Source organism: Centruroides sculpturatus, unplaced genomic scaffold, assembly GCF_000671375.1.
Source record: "Centruroides sculpturatus isolate CEXI.00-Female unplaced genomic scaffold, Cexi_2.0 scaffold1095, whole genome shotgun sequence".
In the NCBI taxonomy this organism is placed as follows: domain Eukaryota; kingdom Metazoa; phylum Arthropoda; class Arachnida; order Scorpiones; family Buthidae; genus Centruroides; species Centruroides sculpturatus.
Genome location: NW_019385356.1, coordinates 106,900 through 133,196, shown reverse-complemented (window position 1 = coordinate 133,196; position 26,297 = coordinate 106,900). Strand labels below are relative to the sequence as shown.

Below are 26,297 nucleotides of genomic sequence, written 5' to 3'. Positions count from 1 at the left end.
TCCAAGCAAGCAACTTTTCAGAAATTTTCATGGCTGGTTACAGTCTCAGATATGCTGGGCCCTCTCCCACATCATCCAACTACCCATTGCAGACTTGTTCAAACCCATAATGGGTATTGAAAAAAAAAGCCCTCATAATGCTTATAGGGTTAAAAAAAAATAGTTAAAATGAAGGCTTTTGTATCAGTCTGATGATAATTTTGCTTCAACGCAATGTATCATTTAGACTTTTAATCTGTTTAAAATTATACTTTATTACTAAAACAATAATTAATTTGAAACTAATACAATATTGTATCAGTTTCAAATTATCAAATTTTTATTTATATTTTAAAATATTTTGTTATATTTTTAAATGATGACTTTGTATAATAAAATATTTACTTTTACATCAAAAATTCAACAGAAAAATTAAAACTTTTCTAAATCATAAGATATGAAATAAAAACCTAAAATATATTTCAAATTAATTCAGTATATACTTTATTACAATCTTTAAAAAAACTAAGAATAGAATGCTGTTCTTTTTTCTAATCTTTTTGGATTTCTTTATAGGGCTTCTAATTCTCATTTAAAGTTAAAATACATTAAGTGACTGGATCAATGTTTATAAAACAGTCAGTAACATCATATATGTCCTTCCATTTATGTGTGGTAGTGAATGTTAGTCCTGGCTTTATAATTTAAATTACATCTTCTAGTGCCTTGTCATTGCCTTTATTTCAAATGTTTTTTTCAACATCTTCAGTTTGTCACCTTGATCTCCTCAAGCTTCATTTCAAAGAATTTCTCATCTTCTAAAATGCCTAACAATCATCACAATTAACTGCACTTCAATATCAGGCAATGGAATTTTATTTATATTTTTCACAGCATTTAATTATAAATAACTTTTTAAATTATATAAAGAAAGCATTGTTTTTGTTTGTTTATTTTGTTGTTTTAAAATAAATTATAAGCAACTGATAGTCAAAATATTAAATAATAATATAAAATTTCTCCAAATAAAATTTTTATTAACCCTTTTGGTCCTATTGTGATATTTACATCCCAATAAATGTTTCTAAGCCCTGTTGGTTGGTTAATATACTTGTTAATCCCCTACTTGCATTATTTTATACTGCTTCAGTCTTTCTGAATATTTACTTCAACATCCGAATGGCAACGTCGACAATTACAAATATAACCACAGGCTACAAGCTTTTTATTTTGACAAATGCTGGTTTTTTAGTTCTAGAGCATCAACAATTTAATTTTTAACATAAGAAATTGAACAATTTTGAAGATCGTGGATCATTCACTTTCATTTTAGTTTGAAGTAACTTTTCACTTATATTATCCAAATTATTGTTTACTTTATTGTGCATTGAGACAAGTGTATCCCATCAGTTGTATTTGCATACATTCTTTTAGGACTCTTTATGTTCTTATTCACTTTTACAGTGAAAATTGATTTAAAAATAGCTCATCTTTCTCATAAAGTTACTATGACAGCCATTTATGAAGAAAGCTGTAGCAAATTCCATCCATACTTTGCACTCATCAAGTGATGAAGTATACTTTGCACTCATCAAGTGATGAAGTATGAAGTCAGCACATTGAATTCTACTCATCTTGTTCTTAATTATGTTTTGATGTAGTATGACATCTAATTTTTAATCCAGAAAAACTATACCACATCCACTACCATGTATTATTATGGCCAACATAAACCAGAGCTCCAAGTCATTTCAATTTTTCCACAGAGTCTTATTACTTTTATCAGTCAGTATACCAATAATGTGCCAACCCAGCTGTTAAGCAGGACTAAGGCCAAAGAAGAAAAGTCAGTATACCAATAAAACGAGAAGACTCATAAGCCAGATACTGACCCCAGTGAAATGAAAATTGTGCTGGAAACAATATTAGTCTTGCCATACAATCATCATCCAGATTTAACTTCTTATTGGTCTGAGAAGTCGTCAATAGGAAACAAAGCCATAAAAAAAAAAAGCAATATCACAAGACAGATGCTTAAAAGCTTTTTTCAAATATATGCATAAACAATCCAGAAAAATCAGCAAATTCAAGTAAAACATACTATATAGATGAGTTTCTAGCATGTACAAACTGAAGTCCTTTTAAAGTATTGATGAGAGTATGACCAAGTTTAAGAAAAAATCAACCCTGAAATAATATATGCCTTCAAAACCTGCAAAAAGAAAGATAAAATTTTGGCTGAGATGTAAATCAACAACAAGGTATGTATGTAATTTGAATGTCTATTGTGGTAGAAAGTCATTGATAAAGAAAGTTTGCATAAAAGAGTTGTATTGAAACTGGCAGAAGGAATTTGTAAATGTGATGTAGCTCTGTGCTTTGACAATGTTTTATGAGTGTTCATCTGATCGAAGAACTCCCATTTGCTTGTGTAATGTCATTCAACAAGAACAGAAAAATACACCAATTCTAGATGAAAAACTTGAAAGAAAGCAGCAGTTTTTCTTGCATACAGAATGGTATGCTTGCTATAAAGTGGAAAGATGTGAAATTTATGAGTAACTGCCAAATCATCAATACCATCGAGAGGAAGCTGAAGACAGATGAGAAGAGTGAAAATTGTCCAGAAGCAATTGGTGAAGGTTGTCCAGAAACTATATTCTATAATGTAAGTATAGAAAGTGCAAACTTGTGTAATCAAATGGTAACCCAGTGTGACTATGTAGAAAGAAATTTGCATAAAGTATAATTTATAAACATGCTATAAGAGAAGTATTTTATAACATATAGAGAAATGAAATAATGTAATACAACAACAGCAAATCAAGTGTATTCTAATCAGCTCTGCTAGTACACTAGCCCCACTCAAAAAAAATGATGGGCATCATAAATCCCAATTTGTTGATGTAGAAAAAAAAATAAAATAAAAATAAGTACACAAGTGGTGGATTTTTCCATATATTTGCATGGCACAGTATGTATGTACGTACGTATGTATGTATAATCACATAAATTTAAACTTTTAGTCCAGTTTTTTTATATCAATACTTTAATCAAGAAAGAAACTTAATTTATTGTTTTTGACATAATCTATTCTTATAATTTAACAAAAAACAATTTTATCCATGGCAAAACTAATATGATTTATATAATAAAATAAATAATTTAAAGTAAATATGACTATAATANAATATTTTACGTTTTTGATACTAAATTAACTTCTGAAGTATAATTTTTTATTGTTTTTATATTTTTCAATATATTTATTTTGTTTGTACAAAATAAAAAAATCATTTTTAACGATACAGTAGTCTTCGTTAAGCTTAACATCGACGAAAATTCAACACGAAGCGACATGCAATGGAAAAAAATGTCAAGATGGGATAAATTAATATATTTTTTCGTACATAATCGGTTATCCAAAACATCGATCTTCCGAAAAACCCCATTCCCCAATTGATTCGGATATTTGACGCTCTACTGTAAATGTAAAAAAGCTGATTGAAAAAAGGATAATCAGGTGATAAACCGAAAAGATGATTGAAAAAGACAGAAATCATATAATACATTACATGCCAGATGATTTCTTCTTATGTGCCACTTTGGGCACGCGTGCCATAGGTTTGCCACCCCTGCCCTATATAAACAATTAAATGGTGATATACATCTGCCATCACATGTTTAACCTGAGTATATATCCACACGTGCTGCATGATGTTACAACATTCTAGTGTAATCGAATTTTGAATACACTCATCTCATAACAGTTTTGAATTTCAATTTAAATATGTGTTCCATTTGTATTAGAACATTGTATTATATTTTTAAATTTTGTTTGCCTGAAGATGATGAATGCAAGTTTGTTGAAAGCACTAGCGAAAATAAACGACTGCTGACACTGTACTCAGTGTATTTTACTTTTTTTTAAAATTATTATATCTATATTGGCCATCTAATTCACCTTCTATGTTCTAGAGCAGTAACTAAAAATTTCAATAAAAATTTATTACATCATAAAATTACACTTACCTATTCCATATAATCTTACCATTTTCTTAGACCATCAGATGTAACACTCAGAAATTGTCATTAACTCCCAATAGAACAGAAAAAATAATCAAAAATTTGACAAATCCAATCAAAAAAATTTTTTTCTTTTAATTTTATTAACTAAACTGACAATTAGTGTTTAACACTTATCATTTTTAATATAAATCAAAATGAAATATATACCAATTTATAGCAATAACAATTTGCCACTGTCATTATCATATACTACTACTACATATGGACTTAAGTGAGGAATGGATGGTTTGGCATTCTTCATACCTCACTGATTAAATGGTGATAAGCTTAGAATTTCAAGCCATCTATCTGAAGGTAAGCATTTAGAACCCATCCAGGATATTGTTCAGTCTGAAGTGCTTTACTTCTCTTGTTGCTTTACCTAACTATCATAAGTAGTGTAGGAGCATTACCTACAATATAATTAAGAGAAGTTAGTGTGAATTTTAAAACTTTAACAAATATTACTCTCGATAAATTTACCAATGTCAACTGTGTTTTCAGTAATATACAGGATACTTTGCGACACAGAATAAGCTGAAGAGAGGTATGAAGAGCTGTGAGAAAATAAGACAAAAATTCAGAACATTTTTTTTTATTTCTGTTTTCATAATTAGATAAAAATATTTAGAGTTTCATCATCATTTCTAGAGCATGATTGACATTAATAATAAATAGCAATTTTATGATATAATAATAAATATTACTGTTTATTAGCTATTAGAAGTTTGAGTTCATTTGACATAGCAAAATTCATTATAAAAATAATTAAATGTGACTAAGCAGATAAGAATTAGGCAAAAATTAAATATTACTACCGAACAAAATTTATAAAGTGTCAAATCACCCTATTCAATAATTTATCTGATTGTTATTGTCTATCAAAAAACTATATTTAGCACCATACATTTTGAGAATTTTTTCTGTAAAAGTAATAAATTTATTGTTACATTAAAACAATTATATTATCCAATTGACTTATAATCTGTTTCATGAATCCTCATTAAAATAGCACTTAACACTATGTTTTAGAATAACTCATTGGATCAGCAAGTTCTATTTCATCAATATCATTTAATTCCATTTAATGAGCTATTTATAGCTTTCTGTATTGTATCAGAAAATATGCATGACTCCTTAAAAATTTTGTCATAACACTTTGATGCCAAATATATTGTGTGATTAGCTGAACATGTGCAATGTAACTAAAGTCTGCTGATTGAAATCTGTAATAATTTCTAAAACTCTCATCTTTTCTCTTTCTGAAAATTGACTTCTATTGTTGAAAATTTTCAACAGTGAAGATCTATTACAGTATTGCTAAGAACTTAATATTCACTGTTATTGTAGCAAGAGTTATGTTCCCCAGTTTATCTATTATATAATACTAATAATTGTTAAATGACTTGTAATTTTACTATCTATTAATTATACTTCTGTATAACTTGAATTATAAACTTTTAACTTTGGGAAATATGCTAAAGTAATATGTGTACTTTTAAATATGCAATTTATACTTTAAACATATAAAAACTAAATGTTTAATAATGTTTTTACAAATTGTACATTATTCTACATATTTATTTTAAATATGTTTTTGCATTTCAATATTTTTGTAAATTTGAATATAAATTCAAATATTTATTCTACTATTATTCTTTTGTAGTAATAAATCCTGGTGGTGTTATTCATAAAAAAAAGTAAAGTATTTGAATGTAATTTTTATTTTGTTTTAATAGTTTGCATTTTAATATCTTAAAGAGTGTTTTTCTCATAATTCATAGTTTTCTGTTTCATTTTTATTTCTGCTTATTTATTCTTTAATACTGTTTCCAAATATAAATTTTCTTTAATTGTTACAATTTTAAAATTGACACTGACATATTAAAATTTTACCTGTGCATTAATATTTTTTAGTTTTACTGTTCCACTGGAACATATTTTTAATCCAAATAAATATTCATAACTCAGACACTAGTGAGAAATACTTTCCATATCTAATATTTTATGCTTTCATTAATTGGTAATAATTATCAAAAAAATTTATCTTATTTATTTATTTTTACTTGTTTATATTAGATTATTTTAATGAAAATATTAAAACAATATTGAGTGTCACATCTGAAAGATAAATGGCAGTTCTAAAAAATCATATGAATAGATAAGTGTCCTCTTATATTTTATGTTTAAAATGTTATAAGAGGTGTGGCTAACCTTACTAAAGAAGAAAGCTGTATTTTATAGGCACAGAGTTCAAGTGCCATAAAACCACAGTCAGATATAATTTATATGGCTATATAAAATAAATAACAATTTCATTATGACACTGATATATTATAATTTTATATATTTATTGTAACTGTAAAGCAGTTATATGAAATTTGAGAATCTAACTTTTTCTTTCGTCACCATCATTTAAGATAAATATTTGACTTTATGTATATTTCTATAACTATTATCAGTATTAAACATACAAAAGAACCTCATATTGCTCATGACCTTGTTATATAAAGTCAGCAAGATTTTTTTTTTAAATATTAATTTCTTGAAAAATTTTTTACAGATAATCACAAACAGAACCATATTTAAATATATTTTTAATTCTTATTGAGATTATTTTTTACAGTACAAGTAACAATTTCAATGAAGAAAATTTCTCAGGCATTACATTTATCATAATTTAATATCAAAATTCAAATGTTCTATCATAATTTATCAAATTAAAAGTTAATTCAATATTATGTCATTTTTAATTTTTAAAAATAATACTTAATATCTTTTAAAATAGTCCATTTAATTTTTTATATAAACTGTTTAAATTATTCGTTTTTCTACATTTAAACAGATATTTATTTTAAAATATAACTGTTATCATTATAGCAAAATAAAATATGATAATACTAAAGATTTACCTGTCTTTGAAACCAATCTTGATATCTTTTTTGTTGACCAAATTTCACCTATAAAAAAAATTCAAATTAAAATTTAATATGTTAGAATATTAAACTGTTTAATCAAGTTATGAAAGGAAAAATGCCATTAAAATAAATTTAAATGAATATCCTTCATAAGAGGTAATACAACTGAAACAGCAAACATAAAAAAAGGAAGCAGCTTTGAGTGCTTTCAAGTACAATCTTGTCATTCTATTCAATTATAGAAGCCATCTTCCTGATAATAACATTAAACTTGAAAAGAATTGAAGTATAGCTTGTATTTTTTTTTTTTTTTTGTATTTACCATTTCAATTGTACTTTTATAACTTGTCAATGAAAATAAAATCTTGATACAATCTAAATCAAATTATGCAAATCATGCAAAGCTTGAATTTTCACTTTTGTATTTTTAAATAAAATAATTTTTCTATTCATTTAAAATATAAAAGTCATAATTTTAATTATTTTTACTTCCTATCATTATTTCTTATTATTACTTTTTAGTCTTTATAAGTAAACTATTCATTTTATCTATTCATGTTTTATGAATTCAGATATGATGTAATATTAAGTAAACATACTTTTATATAATTAATTATTATTATTAAATAAAATGTTTTTATTCACAGTTAATATTATAAGAAATTTTCTAATTATAGATGTGTATTTTGAATAACTTACTTTATTTATTATAATATAGAATTTTTGAAATTAATCTGAAAATTTCAAACAAATAATCCAGTATGCTATAATTTAAATAATTTTTTTTTTTATTAATAAGTGTTCAATATAAATTTACATTATAAAATATTAAAGAAATTTTGTTTTATTTATATGAATTTCTTTGGTTCAATCCAAAGTAGTTTAATATTTCACAATGCCATGTATTTATTTAAATGTATTATTCAATGAAAAATTTAAAAAAGAAAATAATTATGAAAATTTTTCATAATTATTTTCTTTTTTAAAAGTATCTGCAGTAAAAACTAAGGAGTAGAAGTTAACAAAAGTTAGGACTAGTGATTTTCAGAAAATATAAAGCTTAACTTTTATGGTAAAGAGACTAATTATAATAATAAATTATAAAAGGTACCAACAATATATGCTATTTATCACTGTAACTAGTAGTACATTCTCAAATACATGCTCACTCTTTTATAACAATATGTCTATAATATATACAAAAGACTTATGTATATCACTAATAAAACTAATCTGGAATGAATGTTTTTATTCTAATGTATTTCAAATCTTTCTCGTTGTTATTTTCTTATAGTTTGTTATTCTTTCTATAACTACTGGTTTATTAAAATAAATGAATTTTCTAATTGTACCTTTTATTCAAATAAAAATCATTTTTATTCATATATGATATACTAAGAATCTTCCATTCATTTAAATTTTACTTACTTGGGATGTTAAATAACATATTTTCCTTTCCATATCAGGAGTTAACCTTGATTGAAGAAATCTTCTAGAAGTTCGAGATTGTAATAATTGTAAAACACCTAAAAATAAAATTTTATGACTTACATTAAAAATAAACATTTTTATGATAAAAACAATTTAATGCTAAATATGATGATTAAATAATGCATTAAATAAAAAAAGTACATTCTTTATATTAACTGAATTCAAAGCTTAATTTACAAATAGCATTAGATAAAGGCAATCATAATTTTTCAGTATAGAACAACTTATATTATCTTATTTTGTATTTCATTTGAGTTTCCATATTTTTATACATTTATACTATGACTGACATTGAACTGATCCACACTCAAATAATAAGAAATAAAATACAGTTGTCCCTTGATAATCCGATAGGTATGGGACCAAAGGTGTGTCAGATTACCAAAAGTGTCCGGATTACCGAAAATAATTACATATTTCGCATTGTTTTGCTAGCAGTAACTTACAATATTCTCTACTCCAACTGTTCGAACAGAACTGCTCACATAAAACACACAAAATGTGTGTCATCGTGTAAAAATTGGATGGGGAGATTCACATCGCGACATGCTTCTGTGCAAGCAGACACGTAACAGGGACGGGTACCTTGACGGGAGGTGCGTCGGACTACTGAGCATGTCGGATTAAAAAACGTCGGACTATAGAGGGACAACTGTATTGTTAAAACTTGATGGAAAGAGAGATTAATAATTTTCTCTATTAGATAGCCAGATCACTGAAACCATCAAGGTGTCATTTCAGTGTTCTACTACAAGTGAATCCAAGCAAGCAACTTTTCAGAAATTTTCATGGCTGGTTACAGTCTCAGATATGCTGGGCCCTCTCCCACATCATCCAACTACCCATTGCAGACTTGTTCAAACCCATAATGGGTATTGAAAAAAAAAGCCCTCATAATGCTTATAGGGTTAAAAAAAAATAGTTAAAATGAAGGCTTTTGTATCAGTCTGATGATAATTTTGCTTCAACGCAATGTATCATTTAGACTTTTAATCTGTTTAAAATTATACTTTATTACTAAAACAATAATTAATTTGAAACTAATACAATATTGTATCAGTTTCAAATTATCAAATTTTTATTTATATTTTAAAATATTTTGTTATATTTTTAAATGATGACTTTGTATAATAAAATATTTACTTTTACATCAAAAATTCAACAGAAAAATTAAAACTTTTCTAAATCATAAGATATGAAATAAAAACCTAAAATATATTTCAAATTAATTCAGTATATACTTTATTACAATCTTTAAAAAAACTAAGAATAGAATGCTGTTCTTTTTTCTAATCTTTTTGGATTTCTTTATAGGGCTTCTAATTCTCATTTAAAGTTAAAATACATTAAGTGACTGGATCAATGTTTATAAAACAGTCAGTAACATCATATATGTCCTTCCATTTATGTGTGGTAGTGAATGTTAGTCCTGGCTTTATAATTTAAATTACATCTTCTAGTGCCTTGTCATTGCCTTTATTTCAAATGTTTTTTTCAACATCTTCAGTTTGTCACCTTGATCTCCTCAAGCTTCATTTCAAAGAATTTCTCATCTTCTAAAATGCCTAACAATCATCACAATTAACTGCACTTCAATATCAGGCAATGGAATTTTATTTATATTTTTCACAGCATTTAATTATAAATAACTTTTTAAATTATATAAAGAAAGCATTGTTTTTGTTTGTTTATTTTGTTGTTTTAAAATAAATTATAAGCAACTGATAGTCAAAATATTAAATAATAATATAAAATTTCTCCAAATAAAATTTTTATTAACCCTTTTGGTCCTATTGTGATATTTACATCCCAATAAATGTTTCTAAGCCCTGTTGGTTGGTTAATATACTTGTTAATCCCCTACTTGCATTATTTTATACTGCTTCAGTCTTTCTGAATATTTACTTCAACATCCGAATGGCAACGTCGACAATTACAAATATAACCACAGGCTACAAGCTTTTTATTTTGACAAATGCTGGTTTTTTAGTTCTAGAGCATCAACAATTTAATTTTTAACATAAGAAATTGAACAATTTTGAAGATCGTGGATCATTCACTTTCATTTTAGTTTGAAGTAACTTTTCACTTATATTATCCAAATTATTGTTTACTTTATTGTGCATTGAGACAAGTGTATCCCATCAGTTGTATTTGCATACATTCTTTTAGGACTCTTTATGTTCTTATTCACTTTTACAGTGAAAATTGATTTAAAAATAGCTCATCTTTCTCATAAAGTTACTATGACAGCCATTTATGAAGAAAGCTGTAGCAAATTCCATCCATACTTTGCACTCATCAAGTGATGAAGTATACTTTGCACTCATCAAGTGATGAAGTATGAAGTCAGCACATTGAATTCTACTCATCTTGTTCTTAATTATGTTTTGATGTAGTATGACATCTAATTTTTAATCCAGAAAAACTATACCACATCCACTACCATGTATTATTATGGCCAACATAAACCAGAGCTCCAAGTCATTTCAATTTTTCCACAGAGTCTTATTACTTTTATCAGTCAGTATACCAATAATGTGCCAACCCAGCTGTTAAGCAGGACTAAGGCCAAAGAAGAAAAGTCAGTATACCAATAAAACGAGAAGACTCATAAGCCAGATACTGACCCCAGTGAAATGAAAATTGTGCTGGAAACAATATTAGTCTTGCCATACAATCATCATCCAGATTTAACTTCTTATTGGTCTGAGAAGTCGTCAATAGGAAACAAAGCCATAAAAAAAAAAAGCAATATCACAAGACAGATGCTTAAAAGCTTTTTTCAAATATATGCATAAACAATCCAGAAAAATCAGCAAATTCAAGTAAAACATACTATATAGATGAGTTTCTAGCATGTACAAACTGAAGTCCTTTTAAAGTATTGATGAGAGTATGACCAAGTTTAAGAAAAAATCAACCCTGAAATAATATATGCCTTCAAAACCTGCAAAAAGAAAGATAAAATTTTGGCTGAGATGTAAATCAACAACAAGGTATGTATGTAATTTGAATGTCTATTGTGGTAGAAAGTCATTGATAAAGAAAGTTTGCATAAAAGAGTTGTATTGAAACTGGCAGAAGGAATTTGTAAATGTGATGTAGCTCTGTGCTTTGACAATGTTTTATGAGTGTTCATCTGATCGAAGAACTCCCATTTGCTTGTGTAATGTCATTCAACAAGAACAGAAAAATACACCAATTCTAGATGAAAAACTTGAAAGAAAGCAGCAGTTTTTCTTGCATACAGAATGGTATGCTTGCTATAAAGTGGAAAGATGTGAAATTTATGAGTAACTGCCAAATCATCAATACCATCGAGAGGAAGCTGAAGACAGATGAGAAGAGTGAAAATTGTCCAGAAGCAATTGGTGAAGGTTGTCCAGAAACTATATTCTATAATGTAAGTATAGAAAGTGCAAACTTGTGTAATCAAATGGTAACCCAGTGTGACTATGTAGAAAGAAATTTGCATAAAGTATAATTTATAAACATGCTATAAGAGAAGTATTTTATAACATATAGAGAAATGAAATAATGTAATACAACAACAGCAAATCAAGTGTATTCTAATCAGCTCTGCTAGTACACTAGCCCCACTCAAAAAAAATGATGGGCATCATAAATCCCAATTTGTTGATGTAGAAAAAAAAATAAAATAAAAATAAGTACACAAGTGGTGGATTTTTCCATATATTTGCATGGCACAGTATGTATGTACGTACGTATGTATGTATAATCACATAAATTTAAACTTTTAGTCCAGTTTTTTTATATCAATACTTTAATCAAGAAAGAAACTTAATTTATTGTTTTTGACATAATCTATTCTTATAATTTAACAAAAAACAATTTTATCCATGGCAAAACTAATATGATTTATATAATAAAATAAATAATTTAAAGTAAATATGACTATAATATATTGGAATTTAAAATATTATTTTAAATTTAACATTACATTATAGCATTATTAAAACATAATATAACTGTAAAACTTTAATTCTAAGCCCTTAAAAATTTTGATATTTCAAATAAAGGTTTAATATTTAAAAAATATCAAATGAATTAAAAATATTAATAAGCACTTTCTATAATTGATAATTTGTAGAATTCAATTTATTATTTAATAAAAATTGAAATCTAAAACTTTTCTTCAATAGGATGTTAAATATTTATTTTCAAATTATTCTATATTATTAGTAAAGATATTTTTTTATTTTTTAATAAAAATAACTAATATATTTTAAATTTTTATTTTAAATTAATTCTTAAAAAATTAAAAAATTTATTTTTATCACATAGAATTTGTCTCACAAATTCAAACATAGAGTAAAGAAACTGTTTAAGTTTAATGATGTTAATATAATTTTTATAAAATAATTGCAATTACATATCATATATAACATTAAAACATTAACTTATAAATCAATATTTCATTGTTTATAATAAAAATAAATTAGCTTAAAATTTAATTTCAAATTATTAATAAATAAATAAATAAATTGCCTGTAAAAGTTGATGCTAAAGATGAAGGATTATATAAAATATCTTTCCATAGCCTTTCAAACTCTGGTATCCTTGCAACATTTTGTAACAGCCTCACTAAATCTCGACCAATCATCATACATTCAACAAACTATAAAAACATAAATACATATTTTATTAAGAAATAATATTAAACTACCTATTTATATTAATTCAAATACCATAGTTAATTGAAGGTAACTGAAGATAATAAAAATATTCAATAAATTTTTCTGTACAATTAAAACTTTTAATTATTACTTATTTAATGTAGTGTATTACATAAATATGTTTATATTCTTAAAAAAATCATTTTCAATATTTAAAATAAACTTTGTATCATATTGAAATTTTCAATGGTATGAAAAATAGCATTATTTTTAATATTTTATTGTACAGATACAAGATAACATTCAATTAAAGACATTAAACAATATATGAAAGTTCATCCTAATTAATAGAAAATAAAATCACTCAATTATGAAATTTTTTATTGGTAGACTGAATTAGCTGAATCATATTTTGTAATAAAACTACAAATAATAGCAAATTCATTAGAAAAGTAAAAAGTTCATATCATTTTAGAAAATTGCATTTAACTTCTAGTATAAAAATGTATTTAATAATGTATGCTATAACTGTTTTAAAATTATACTATATTAAAGATCTTATCTGGTTAATACATTTTACATTTGAAAATAAATATTACTAATAAAATATTTTTAAAAATAACTTCTGTAAAAGAAAATATTATCAAATGTCTATAGATAATATAAAACATTATTTTCTTATTAAATTCTTACCCTTTCTCTTAGTAATAAAATACAAAAGTCTACTTCTCGTTGCCTTAAAGTTAATAAAGATTGGCATCCATGGTCCACAATAAGGCGAAGGTATGTATAAACAATAGTAGCAAGTAAAACAGGATTCCTTTCAACCCAAGCTCTAAAAAAATAATTAATAGTTTCTACTCAAAATGTTAAGTTATACTCATTAATAAAACATGGACACACAGAAACAGACACACACATGCCTCTAACCTTATAATAAGAGTCTATTAATACAAAAAAAGAACATAAATGAATTATGTATGTTGTTATTAGAATCTATTTTATATACTAAACCAAACAAAATTTTTTAAATATTCACATAATAATTAACAAATTATTACTAAATAAATGCACATATATATAAAAAAAACATTTAAGAAATGAATCAATAATTTAAAAATAAAGTAACATATTGATAAATAAAAATGATTTTTTATCCATTAAAACATTTTGTAAAATTTTCATAATAGATTTTTATATAGTTGTTTAATTATCATCATCAAATCATAAAATTATATATAGTGTGTTCAAAATATTCTTAAATTGATTATATTTTTAAATAATATATTAAATCATTTTTATTTTGACAAGCAAATAATTATTAATGTAAATATATAATAAAATGAAACCAACATCTAAATATTAAAATTTTTCAAAGCATTTAAAAATACAGAACTATATTCTAAGCTAAATATAATCTTTAGAAAAAGTTTAGTCATCACAACTATTTAATTAAATCAAATATAATGACTGAAAAATGTAAACAAAGAAATTGCTCTGTCACTTAATGTTGTTATTAAATTTTAAAATTATATATTAAAATTTATATAATTTTACAAAGCTTTACAAACAATTTATTCTACAACTGCTATCTTAATTTACATTATTTTTTTTATAACCTCTGAACAAAGTAAAAAGTTTGAAACTATATATTCCAAAGTGACTTTCAATATTTTATTTCACCTTTTTATGCTTTATCACAACTTCAATTTATCAATTCCATAAATTTTATATTTTATATTACTGCCAATTTTATTCCAAGATTTTAAAATGGCTTCTTTTAACTCATTTTTATATATTGGATGTTGCTGATTGTTAACCTTTTGAAATTTCAATAAACCGAAGAAATTACTAGCAACTAATTGCTTTTTCAAAAATAATTTTATTGATCACAGTATGTAGCATACATATTGTGATTTTAAAAAATTTTTCTAAGCTCTTATGTTGATCTTCAATCATCGATAACAAAAAATTCTGAAATGTTTCAGTAGAATTAACTATATATATATATAATAATATTATATATATATATATGTCCAATTATTTTTGTTCATTTGTTCACTTTTTACAAACGTGTTCCTGGTTCATGACTTTTGTTCAATTGTAATTTAAAGCCAAATGATTGCTGGATTAGATCAGGGTATATTACTATTACTATTCATAATTAAATAGTAAGTAATTTGTCTTAGAGATAGGCATTAGGTCCATCAATTATTAAATTTAATAATTAAAATTAAATTATTAATATTATTATTATTAACTAATTTAAAGGGTCTGGAAGAAAAAAATTGACTAAGAGCAAAACTTAAACCACTAGGTCAAAGATCAAATTACTTAGTATTTAATTATTAATAGTAGCAGTAATATAGTTAAATCTTATCTGGCAATTGTTTGGCTTAATTATATATACAGTCGACCCCCCTATAACGCGGGTTCATATAATGCGGATTTGTATATCGTGGCAAAAAAATTGCAACCATATTCGTATAAAGATGCTAAAAGAGACTTGTAAAATGCGGTAAAACATCATTGCTGACTCGTATCACGACAGGATTGGTTGAATCTGGACCAATAGTGGACGAGCAGCCGAACTACTTACACGCTACAGAGAGTTTAGGTGGGTAAGTTGAGTTTACTATCATCTGTACAGTATATAAATTAGGTACTGTAAGTCTAATACAGTACTGTAATTTTATACATTTCTTGTGAAAAAACATTTCTTATTCAACAGCCATAAAAATTACTTCTATTAATGATGTCTCCAAAGTTCAGTGAATTTTTTGAAGAAAAATAACTTATCAGAAAATGTGCCCATTGTTCGGTGCGCTGCTCCACAACAAAAATAAGCTTAAGCAATGGCATCGTCAAACGGTGCGCACTCGGTAAGTAATGCTATAATTTTTTGTTTATAACATAGTTTATATGGATTATTCCCAAAAAATTATACGTGTTTTGGAAATGTTGAGTCAAATTAGTCTAGAATCGATTCATTTTTGGAAGAAAACCTTTCAAACAGCTGTAGTCTGTAAACTGCACACGTGCCAGACTGTGATTGGCTCATGTATGTAAGGATTCCTACAATGTGAAATTCTTATAAAGTGGAACGTATAGGGGGATCTACTGTACTGAGTTTAATGAGCTGTAATAACTATTGTGCTTAGAAATCTTTATATTTGTGTATATGTATGTATACACACACCATGCCAGGATAAAGTGACAACTAGCTAAGTGCCATAGTGAAAGTCAGAGGATGTGGACACTGAATTGTCAACAGTCAGCAATATGACCAATCAGTACGGTTGTATCTAAATTAATAATTCTAGAGGCAAAGATTGGACAGATGTCTGAGTAGAAGAATTAATATTGTTATTATATATATTCTGCACATATCCACACAGTAAGTGGCAGCTGCAGGTTTGAGTCCCGCTCTGGTCCAATTCTTTTCTTCCAGAACCTTCTAAATTAAGTAATAAATATTAATATAATTTTAATTATTAAATTTAATAAGAAATGATGACTAATGCCTACCTCTAGGCCAAATAACTCAGCATTTAATTATTAATAGTAGCAGTAATATAGCTCAATCTATTCAGCAATTATTTGGCTTTAATACAATTATCAGGCTTAGACATGTTTATATTTGAATAATTGTAATTTAGTTTTAGAGCTTTACAAAATTTTAACTCTGTTCCATTTTATTAGAAAAATAACAAAAAATTGTTTTATTTGTTTCCCTAAATTTATATAAAATTCGATGTACATTTAAATATGATAAAGTACAAAAATTTAAAACTACTTTGAATTTAAACAATTCTTTCAGAAAATCATTGTTCTTGGAAGCAATCTCACTAATTATTCTTTGTAAATTGAACTCTTCATTCTTTTATAAATGTCTTTAAAATAAATATTTTGTTATGTTGACATTTTCCTAGTTTGCCTGACATGGTCAATTTTACGTATTTTACAAAAGTAAATGAATCTAATGTTTTAGTAATAAATTATATATTTTTATGTAAAATTTATGTGAATGAGTGCATTTTACTGTTGAGTAAGCAAATTCCAATTTACTCAGTGCTAAATTATTATACATTATGACAAAGAACTAATACCCATTTTTGAAATAATATAGTTGAATACAACACTACAATACATGCTTTATATATATATATAATCCTGTGTGTTAACTAAACATAATTATCTACAGATCCCAGCTTCTTTTCATTTTAATTATTCACATTACTGTAAAAACTGTAATTCAGACTCTGTTGCTTTTCTCATTTAACAACTATTTTACTCTTATTAATTGGAACAGTTTTAAGAATATCCTAATGGTGTGTTTATTGTGTGTGGAAAATCAGGTTTAAAGATCTATATAAAATGAATTTTTTACTAAATATTTTTCTCTGAACAAACATTGTATCACAACATTGAAATTTAAATATTTACATGAAATCTAAATTGAAATTTTAATGTATATAATAACAATATTAATTCTTCTATACATGGAAAAAGATAATTCTCCTTTCATACATCCTTTAGCATGCATCAAACCTCGAATCAAGAAGCCATTTGCTTTCAATTTTCAAAATATTTTCAATTAGATTTAACTTCTCAACATCAGTGATCACAAGAAACATTCTACATAAATATTCTCCTTTCTTGTCTGGGTTAATGCTTAACTAATGTAGTCTAAAGTTGGCTAATCATACACTTATCTCATCTTGTAGGTTGTGATGAAGAGTCAGAGATCAAGTTCAAAAGTATATGCTTTATTAGTATAGGAATCAGTTCCTCATCAGTCCAAACAGCAAGTATAAATGACTAAATTATTAATATTACAGAAAATTATTTTTCTGTATTATTACTGTATTATTCTGTATTATTATTTTTCTGTATTCTTGTATAATTATATTTTAAATTATTTATCAGACATTTAAACTGTACCTATAAGCAGAATTTCTGGTATATATGATGATCTTGCTCTCAACTGAATCATTAACCAAAGACCATTTACCCCTTTATATGCTTTATCAAAATAAGGGCTCTGTCACTTAATGTTGTTATTAAATTTTAAAATTATATATTAAAATTTATATAATTTTACAAAGCTTTACAAACAATTTATTCTACAACTGCTATCTTAATTTACATTATTTTTTTTATAACCTCTGAACAAAGTAAAAAGTTTGAAACTATATATTCCAAAGTGACTTTCAATATTTTATTTCACCTTTTTATGCTTTATCACAACTTCAATTTATCAATTCCATAAATTTTATATTTTATATTACTGCCAATTTTATTCCAAGATTTTAAAATGGCTTCTTTTAACTCATTTTTATATATTGGATGTTGCTGATTGTTAACCTTTTGAAATTTCAATAAACCGAAGAAATTACTAGCAACTAATTGCTTTTTCAAAAATAATTTTATTGATCACAGTATGTAGCATACATATTGTGATTTTAAAAAATTTTTCTAAGCTCTTATGTTGATCTTCAATCATCGATAACAAAAAATTCTGAAATGTTTCAGTAGAATTAACTATATATATATATANATAATGACCGGTCAATTTGATAAATTATTGAAATTTATTACTATGCCCGATTTTGTTGGTCATTATTCATAATGACCGGGCATTATGAATAATGCCCATATTAATCACTTTGTCCATAACATATATATTTTAACTCTTTCTGCCCTGTGGGCACTAAGAGCTTTTATAGCAAGCCCATTATGGGTTCAGCCAGACCCACAATGGTGTGGCTGTGTGGCATTATGGACATATCTGGATGGACCACCCCCAAAAAATTTCTGGGAATTTTTCGACCCATCCAGATTCAATCCCAAGTCCCTAGAATGGTAGGCTGCCACCTTGACTGCTCAGCCATCTGGCAGTCTACTGCATTTATATTATTACACAATTATATTGATTTTATTATTATTATTAAAATTATATTATAGTAAAATTACTTTAATTATAACATTATATTATATATTTAATTATATCATACCTGTTTTCAACAAACATATCCAACATAGATTCTGCTAACCAAATGTTTTTATGTGATATGTCACCACCTAAAAATTAACATTAAAGTGAAAATTGTAATACTTTGTAATTAATTTATACTTTATTCTGCTAAGAGATATTTAAACATCATTCAAAAATTAATATGTTAATTCTGACACTTTAAGTTAATACAAGAAATGTAGCAGTAATAATAATATCAAAATCAATAATTTATATTTATATACTACTTTTTACAATAATTAAAAAGTTTTTTAAATTCATATTAAGCCATTTATTTCAAATAGCTGATAAGTTATCAATTATTAAAAGTAAATAAAAATATATTTAATATATTAGGAAAGTCAAAGTAAAATCCAAAATTTTTCATAAAAACTTCACATTACTTTTTATAACAAGAATGATATTTCCTATAAAGTTATTAAAACCAAAGCCTACTGTATATTTGGAAATCAACTTATATGGCAGTATAGGTCTAAATCAGAATTTGGAGATGAAAACCTTGAAATCAATTTATATTCCATCATATATAGTATATGTTAAATCTTAGAAGAAGACTGCATTTGTATTTTAGGTTTTAAAATTTTAATAGAAAGATTTATTTAAATATTTTTTATTTTCTGCTTTATGTACTGTTTTCTTTACAACTTTTATTTTCCATACATGTTATATCTTAATATGATGTGAAGTATGGAAAATAAATGATATAGTAATAGATGGCAACTAAATGCTGGATATATTGTATTCAGTCACCATATTCATAAGCCTAAACTCCAGTAAAAAATCCTTTACTTACACAAACATTTTCATTCACATTCCATTGGACAGCATCATGTTATAGAATTGGAAAACAAAGCAGCAATGTTTGAATATTTGAATCCAATGTTTTGTCATCTGCTGATTGGAGACATTTCTGATCTGGGAGGTTGCTGATTAGGGAAACAATCCCCAAATGAACTCATGGTTTATGGGTGGTGTAGGAAAAATTTCCATGGGTTGGGGAACATGTTGTCATCCTTTGCTTTCTTACTCAATGCTGCCTTACATATTTCAAGCAGTTCAAGGTAGCGGAGTTGCACTGTCAGACATTCACCAGAAGATCCCTGTCCTATCCAAACAGACCTCCACATCCATGTCAGAAGCATGAGTAGGTAATGTGATGAAATAGCAATCCCCAGAAATGCTGTTTGGTGTTCTTTTAAGCAGGATCTACCTGCTGTTATTGCCAACATACTCCAATCCATTTCTGGTTTGATGATCAGTCAAGGGGATGAAGTATACACATGGGAAAATGTCGCCAAACTGGTGGGTCTTTGGCACTTCTGAGAAAAGATGTGTTGGCTCATTTTGTAGGCCAGTTTGATGTTATTGGTGTGCTATCTCTTTGTAAATGGGGGCCAGCACTGCATTGTACATGACTGCTTTATATGTTTCAGATTGAGGCAGACTGAAGTCTTGAGATGTGCATGGGTGATATGGTGTTCTATGATTCTCCCTAATAGACTACTTAGAAAATCCATGTTGTACTGCCTGGTTGGTGATAGTTTGTAATTCTTGCATCCTATGGTTTGGATCAGAGATGTGCTTAAATGCTCTACAAACCAAAAGTTAAATGCAGCCATCTTGTACAGAACAGGGTCAAGTGAGGTTAAGGAAATGAATATGGAGTGACAGGTTGGTTTTCTGTACACCCCTATGACTATGCATCCATCTCTCAATTTGATGATTAGGTCTAAGAAATACAACATGAATTTTCTAAGAAGTCTATTAGAGAATTCATATAGAGATTGTCTCTTCCAATCAGCAACCACCCAGATTGGAAATGTCTCCAATCAGCAAACAACAACATGTTGGATTTGAATATTCAAACATTGCTGCTCCATTTTCCAATTCTATAACCTGATGATGTCCAATGAAATGCAGATGAAACTGTTCATGTAAGTAAAGAATTTTTTGCTGGAGTTTAGGCTTTTGAATAGGGTGATTGAATATAGATATAAAGTATAGACTTTTAAATCTATACTTTAAAAATAATATATGAAATATTTTTTAAATTTTGTACAAATTTGAGAATTGTAAGAAAGTAATAATTTAATTTAAGATTAATAATAATATATTTATAGTTACAGTAGAGCATTGATTATCCGACCCCCGATCAACTGTCACATTGATTAACCGACCGCGTTCTAGTTGGCAAATTCAAATGTCCACTAGTGATGTGGTGCTACAATATTTGGCTATGTCTTAGCTACTTTAATATTATTTTTACGTGTTTTAGCTGGCAAAACTGGCTTGACCATGAAAGGGAGCCGGTATTTAAACAAGGCTTAATTTTCTAATTTTTAACGATACAATAGCGACAATTATTATGTTAAAAAATTTTTGTCATGCTTAACATTGATGAAAATTCAACACGAAGTAGGTTAATAGCGATATATTAATATACTAATTACATGGAATACACTAATATACTATACTAATAATGTATTTTTTCATACTTTTCGGTTATCTGTTTTTTCAGTTATCCAACCAACCCCAGTCCCCAACTGAGACAGATAATTGATGCTTTACTGTAATCTTGTAAAAAACAAAATGAAGTCAGAAACTGTACAGTAAATAACTTTCAAAAATACTGTAATTTAAATAATCTAAATCAGGGGTGTCCAACCCGTGGCCCACAGGCCGCAAACGGCCCAATAAACGTGTAAACAAAACTGACAAATTGTGTTATTTTTCTTTTTTTTTATTTCGACAGCATAAACTCAGAACAGAAGTTTCACAAAGCTGTAAACTTTTATATATATTTTATTTTTGAGTGAAAAGAAAATATTTTCAAATACTTAGAGACAGGTGAATGATGAAGGAATACTAAATAAAGCTGAAGTTGTGACTCAAAGGATTATAGACCCAAATTTGAAAAAAGGAGAGAAAGGCCAAAAGATAAAAAGTAGTGAGAAAGGTTAAATAGACCTTCTGTTATGCAAATATTGACCCTTAATTTTCCAACCTTCCTCATTACTTTTTATCTTTTGGCTTTTCTCTCCTTTTCTCAAATTTTGGTCTATAATCCTTTGAGTTCCAACTCCAGCATTATTTAGTATTCCTTCCAGCATTGCAAGATTTGGCTACTTTGCACCAAATTTGGCTACCCGTTTTTTAGTTTGGTGTAAAAATTATCATTTGGCACATTGGCTACTTTCTGGGCTACATATTATTTATAAATATATTAATCAAATGCATTTTAAAATGGTGTTTCGTCGTTTTTCATTAATTAGAGACCCAAATAAAACAAATATTCATGTTTTTCATATAAATTTTTGTTTGTCTCCTTTATAATAAATGAATTTATCTATTTCTAAGTAAAAATTGAAAGTGTCTGTAGTAGTAGTTTTTTAAAATATCCTTTTTCATGATAAAGTTTTAATACTTATTACTATAATCTAGATAGGGTCACAAATATATTATATATACTTGTGGCCCAAAATTCCATGACTTCTTCCAATGTGGCCCAGAGGAACAAAAACGTTGGATACCCCTGATCTAAATAGTACTTAAATAATTTAAATTTTTAACAAATAAATTTATTTAAATACAAATAAAAATATATACCTGCAATTTGTCTTAACAATATAAAACAAAGTTGATCAACACCAGCTACAGAATTTTTAATCATTTCTTTAATCATCCAAATTAACTGAAAAACAAAGATAGTTATATTTATATTTATTTAATTATAATAATAATATATACAATATATACCAGTTTTAGTTAAATAACAGTCATGGTTACTATTTTAAACTGCATATTTTCTCTGCAGTTACTATTTGAGGAAAGTTATTATTTGCTAAAGATGACTTCATAAAGCTAGAACATATTTCAACACTCAACTATACAACCAGAACATGTTTTCAGAAAAGGAAAATCATTCCTTTGCTGAAAAAGTATTGTAGTTATACAGTTGAATATTAATTGGTTTGTAAATATCTTCAATCACCCTATTCAACAGCCTAAATGCCAGCAAAAAAATCCTTTACTTATGCAAACATCCATTTTCATTCACATTCCATTGGACATCATCAGGCTGTAGAATTGGAATGTAAATGAAATGTGGATGAAAACATTCAAGTAAGTAAAGAATTTTTTGCTGGAGTTTAGGCAAGAGAGTAGGGTGATTGAATACAATATATCCAGCATTTAACTGTTGTCTTTTTGAAAATGTCTGTTTGATATTTAATATTATTAAAGTATTTAAATATTTATTTATAAAAGTTGAGTTTTAAAGCAAATTATACTTGAAATTGGAACTGGTATTTTTATTTGTAATAAATGTTCATTCTACCAGTAATAAGAAGATAATTAAAAAATACACCTACTATCTATTGTATATCTTATATATTTCATTTTCTATTAAAGTTTGTTTATTAAATATGATACCTACCTACCACAGTTTATAGTATTTATTAATTTTACATTTTTTCTCTAATTTTTCAGAAATCCTCAAGTAGTAAGCATGTCTACTATTTGAAGGCAATTATTATTTGAATGAAACCAGTATATTTAAAAATTTTATAGAAATAAGTAAAATAAGGAAAATGTTTAAGTTTATTAACATAAAATTTTGTTATTTTATGATATAACTTTAAAAAAAGTATTTTATGGTATAATTTAATTTTATTATAATTTAGCTTATTATAAGAACTATTTATTATAAAATATTATTGTTGAAATATTATGAAATAATAATCTTTCTTTAAACTACTAAAAATAATGTATTTTAAATCTGCATCATTACACACAAATATATGTTTAATGATATGTACGTATGTATAGGTACACATAAATCAATGTTTAAAAACATGTTAATTATAATATTTTAAAAATATTGCAGAAGTGTTTCTGTCTATGGTACTAAAATTTATAGAGTCAAACCAACTGACATATAATATTGAGCAATATTCAGACAATAATAATTTGAATTGTACTAACATTTGTAATCGTTTGATCAATCCAGACGATTACTATTTATATATTTATTTTAGTCATGTATTATTCAAATATATGACTAAAATAATTATAATTAAAATATGAAACATATTTTATATCTGAAATATAAGAATAAAGAGAAAAATATAAAATTCAATCTATGAAAGGAACTTTCATAGATTGCATCACATATTTGATAATGTTAATGTCCTAAAATAATTTTATGTAGACCATAGTAAATTAGCTTAGATTTTAATGATGCATACATTTTTATGAGTATTATCTTAAGATATTAAGTATAACTGAATTGTATAAACAGGTTGAATTATAATTAGCTGAAGTAAAATTTCTAAATAAAATCATCCAGTTCTTAAATTAAGATAAAAATTATTATTTACAACACTTGAGGCCTTTTATTTAACTATCCAACAAAAATTGTTGTAGTTTAGATGTTTCTCCCAATGCTTGGGTGATATGGTTGCATCTAGCTTTATATATAAAGATATACGTTCTTATTCATTTACCATATTTGCCAAACTTTGCACCATCAAATTTCTGTTTATTTCAGTTATTGTAAAATAATTTTAACAAAAAATTATTCAAGAACTTGAAAGATATTAAAAGTCATGCATCTAAGTTCTTCAACAATAAACACAAATCTTTTACACTAAAAAAAAATTATACTGTATTTTCATGCATATTTTTTGCATTATTTTGCCATTTTTACTAATCAAAAATCAAGATTAAAAAAAAATGCAAATTATTTTTGAAGGTAGACTATATCAGTATTTATTCACTATTTATTTAACCTTTGGCACAATGTAGTTCTTCTACGTAGTTCTACATAGAGAAAGATTTTTCCTCTTCATAAATCTGTTGACCCATCCTCAACCAGCCTTAAACTTCAGGGAAAAAATATTTTGTGTCTGAGCAATATTGCAAGCCTGTGATTGCAACATATCACATGATACAGCACAGCCATTGTTGCACGTTTCTTCAATATATCATAACAGTTCTTTCTCGAGATGGGGATACTTTCCAGTCTTGGGACTACAAAATGTCCTCAACATTAGATTTTGCATTGCTTAGAGCTTCTTTTTGTTTATGCCAGTAGCAAACAAGTACCTCACTCAATTTTCATTCAGCCTCTCAACTGCCATTCTGTTCCTCAAAGCAATTATTTTAATTTTATACTGTGCAGTAAAACTGTTAATTTTTCTTGCCATCTCACAAAGTTGCGGTTAACTCTACTCAATATAACACTGAGGAATCTACTAAAGTGCTATAAAGCATCACAATTAACAACTGCCCTTAAGGCTGGTATACACGGTAAGGAAATCCTTTGAGGATTAACCGTGATTTTTTTTTCTATCTATACATTTTTAAATAAAAATAATTCTTTATACGCTGGGAGATATTTTAATAAGTTTTGTAAATTACTACGTTCGATCCAGCCAGTTATATCCGAGTTTTTTTCGTCTGTTAAGCACATCCTTTGAGGATTTCCTTACTGTGTATACCAGCTTTTATTCCCCATCCTTATAGCCTCCAGCAAGTACAAAGATACTGTACTGTTGAGACTATACAAGGTAATGAGGGTAAACAAAACACCTACATACTGTAAAAATTCTTGTTGGTTTACTCATATCCCATCTCCTATACTAAACAGTTCAGTATGAAAAGTCTTGCATTTTTCATGCGATAAATACTCAAATATTTTGTTTTTGATAAAAACATTTCTTGGAAATACAAGTGCAAAAAATATGCAGTGGCAAAAAATATGTGCAGAAATATGGTAAATTATTTGAAGACTGATAAAAGATTATACAAGCTAGTGCATATATCACTGATGCAGATTTAAATATATATAATTTTTGTTTTCTTGTAATAAACATCTGAACAGATTTATTACAGAGTAATATTAAAATTGCATTATAACTGAATTTATTATTTAAAAAATACCTGGGTTCTACATGTTTCTTGGAGCTTTGAATATTTTTCAGAAATAATGTGAGAGACATTTTGCTGTACTAAACTTAGTCCATCTCTTGTAATATAAGTTAAATCTCTGTAATACTGTAAAATAAATAAAAAACATTTTTAATAGTTTATAATAAGATTATCTAAATCTAATAGTTATAATTTATAATTATAAATAGTATAGTTATAAATAATAATCAAAATAGT

At 26.3% G+C, this 26,297-nt stretch overlaps 1 protein-coding gene across 1 annotated transcript in view; it reads right to left on the bottom strand.

Moving 5' to 3' along the window:
• The window catches only part of LOC111638041 (integrator complex subunit 3-like), a 136,004-nt gene that overhangs the window by 59,341 nt on the left and 50,366 nt on the right, over nucleotides 1–26,297 (bottom strand). The window contains exons 4-10 of the mRNA XM_023383672.1: nucleotides 26,073–26,186; nucleotides 22,737–22,821; nucleotides 19,111–19,177; nucleotides 13,787–13,928; nucleotides 12,966–13,095; nucleotides 8,391–8,488; nucleotides 6,957–7,004 (exon numbers count right to left, since the gene is read on the bottom strand). Of these exons, the coding sequence (XP_023239440.1) occupies nucleotides 6,957–7,004; nucleotides 8,391–8,488; nucleotides 12,966–13,095; nucleotides 13,787–13,928; nucleotides 19,111–19,177; nucleotides 22,737–22,821; nucleotides 26,073–26,186 (684 nt within the window). The remainder of the gene's footprint in view (nucleotides 1–6,956; nucleotides 7,005–8,390; nucleotides 8,489–12,965; nucleotides 13,096–13,786; nucleotides 13,929–19,110; nucleotides 19,178–22,736; nucleotides 22,822–26,072; nucleotides 26,187–26,297) is intronic.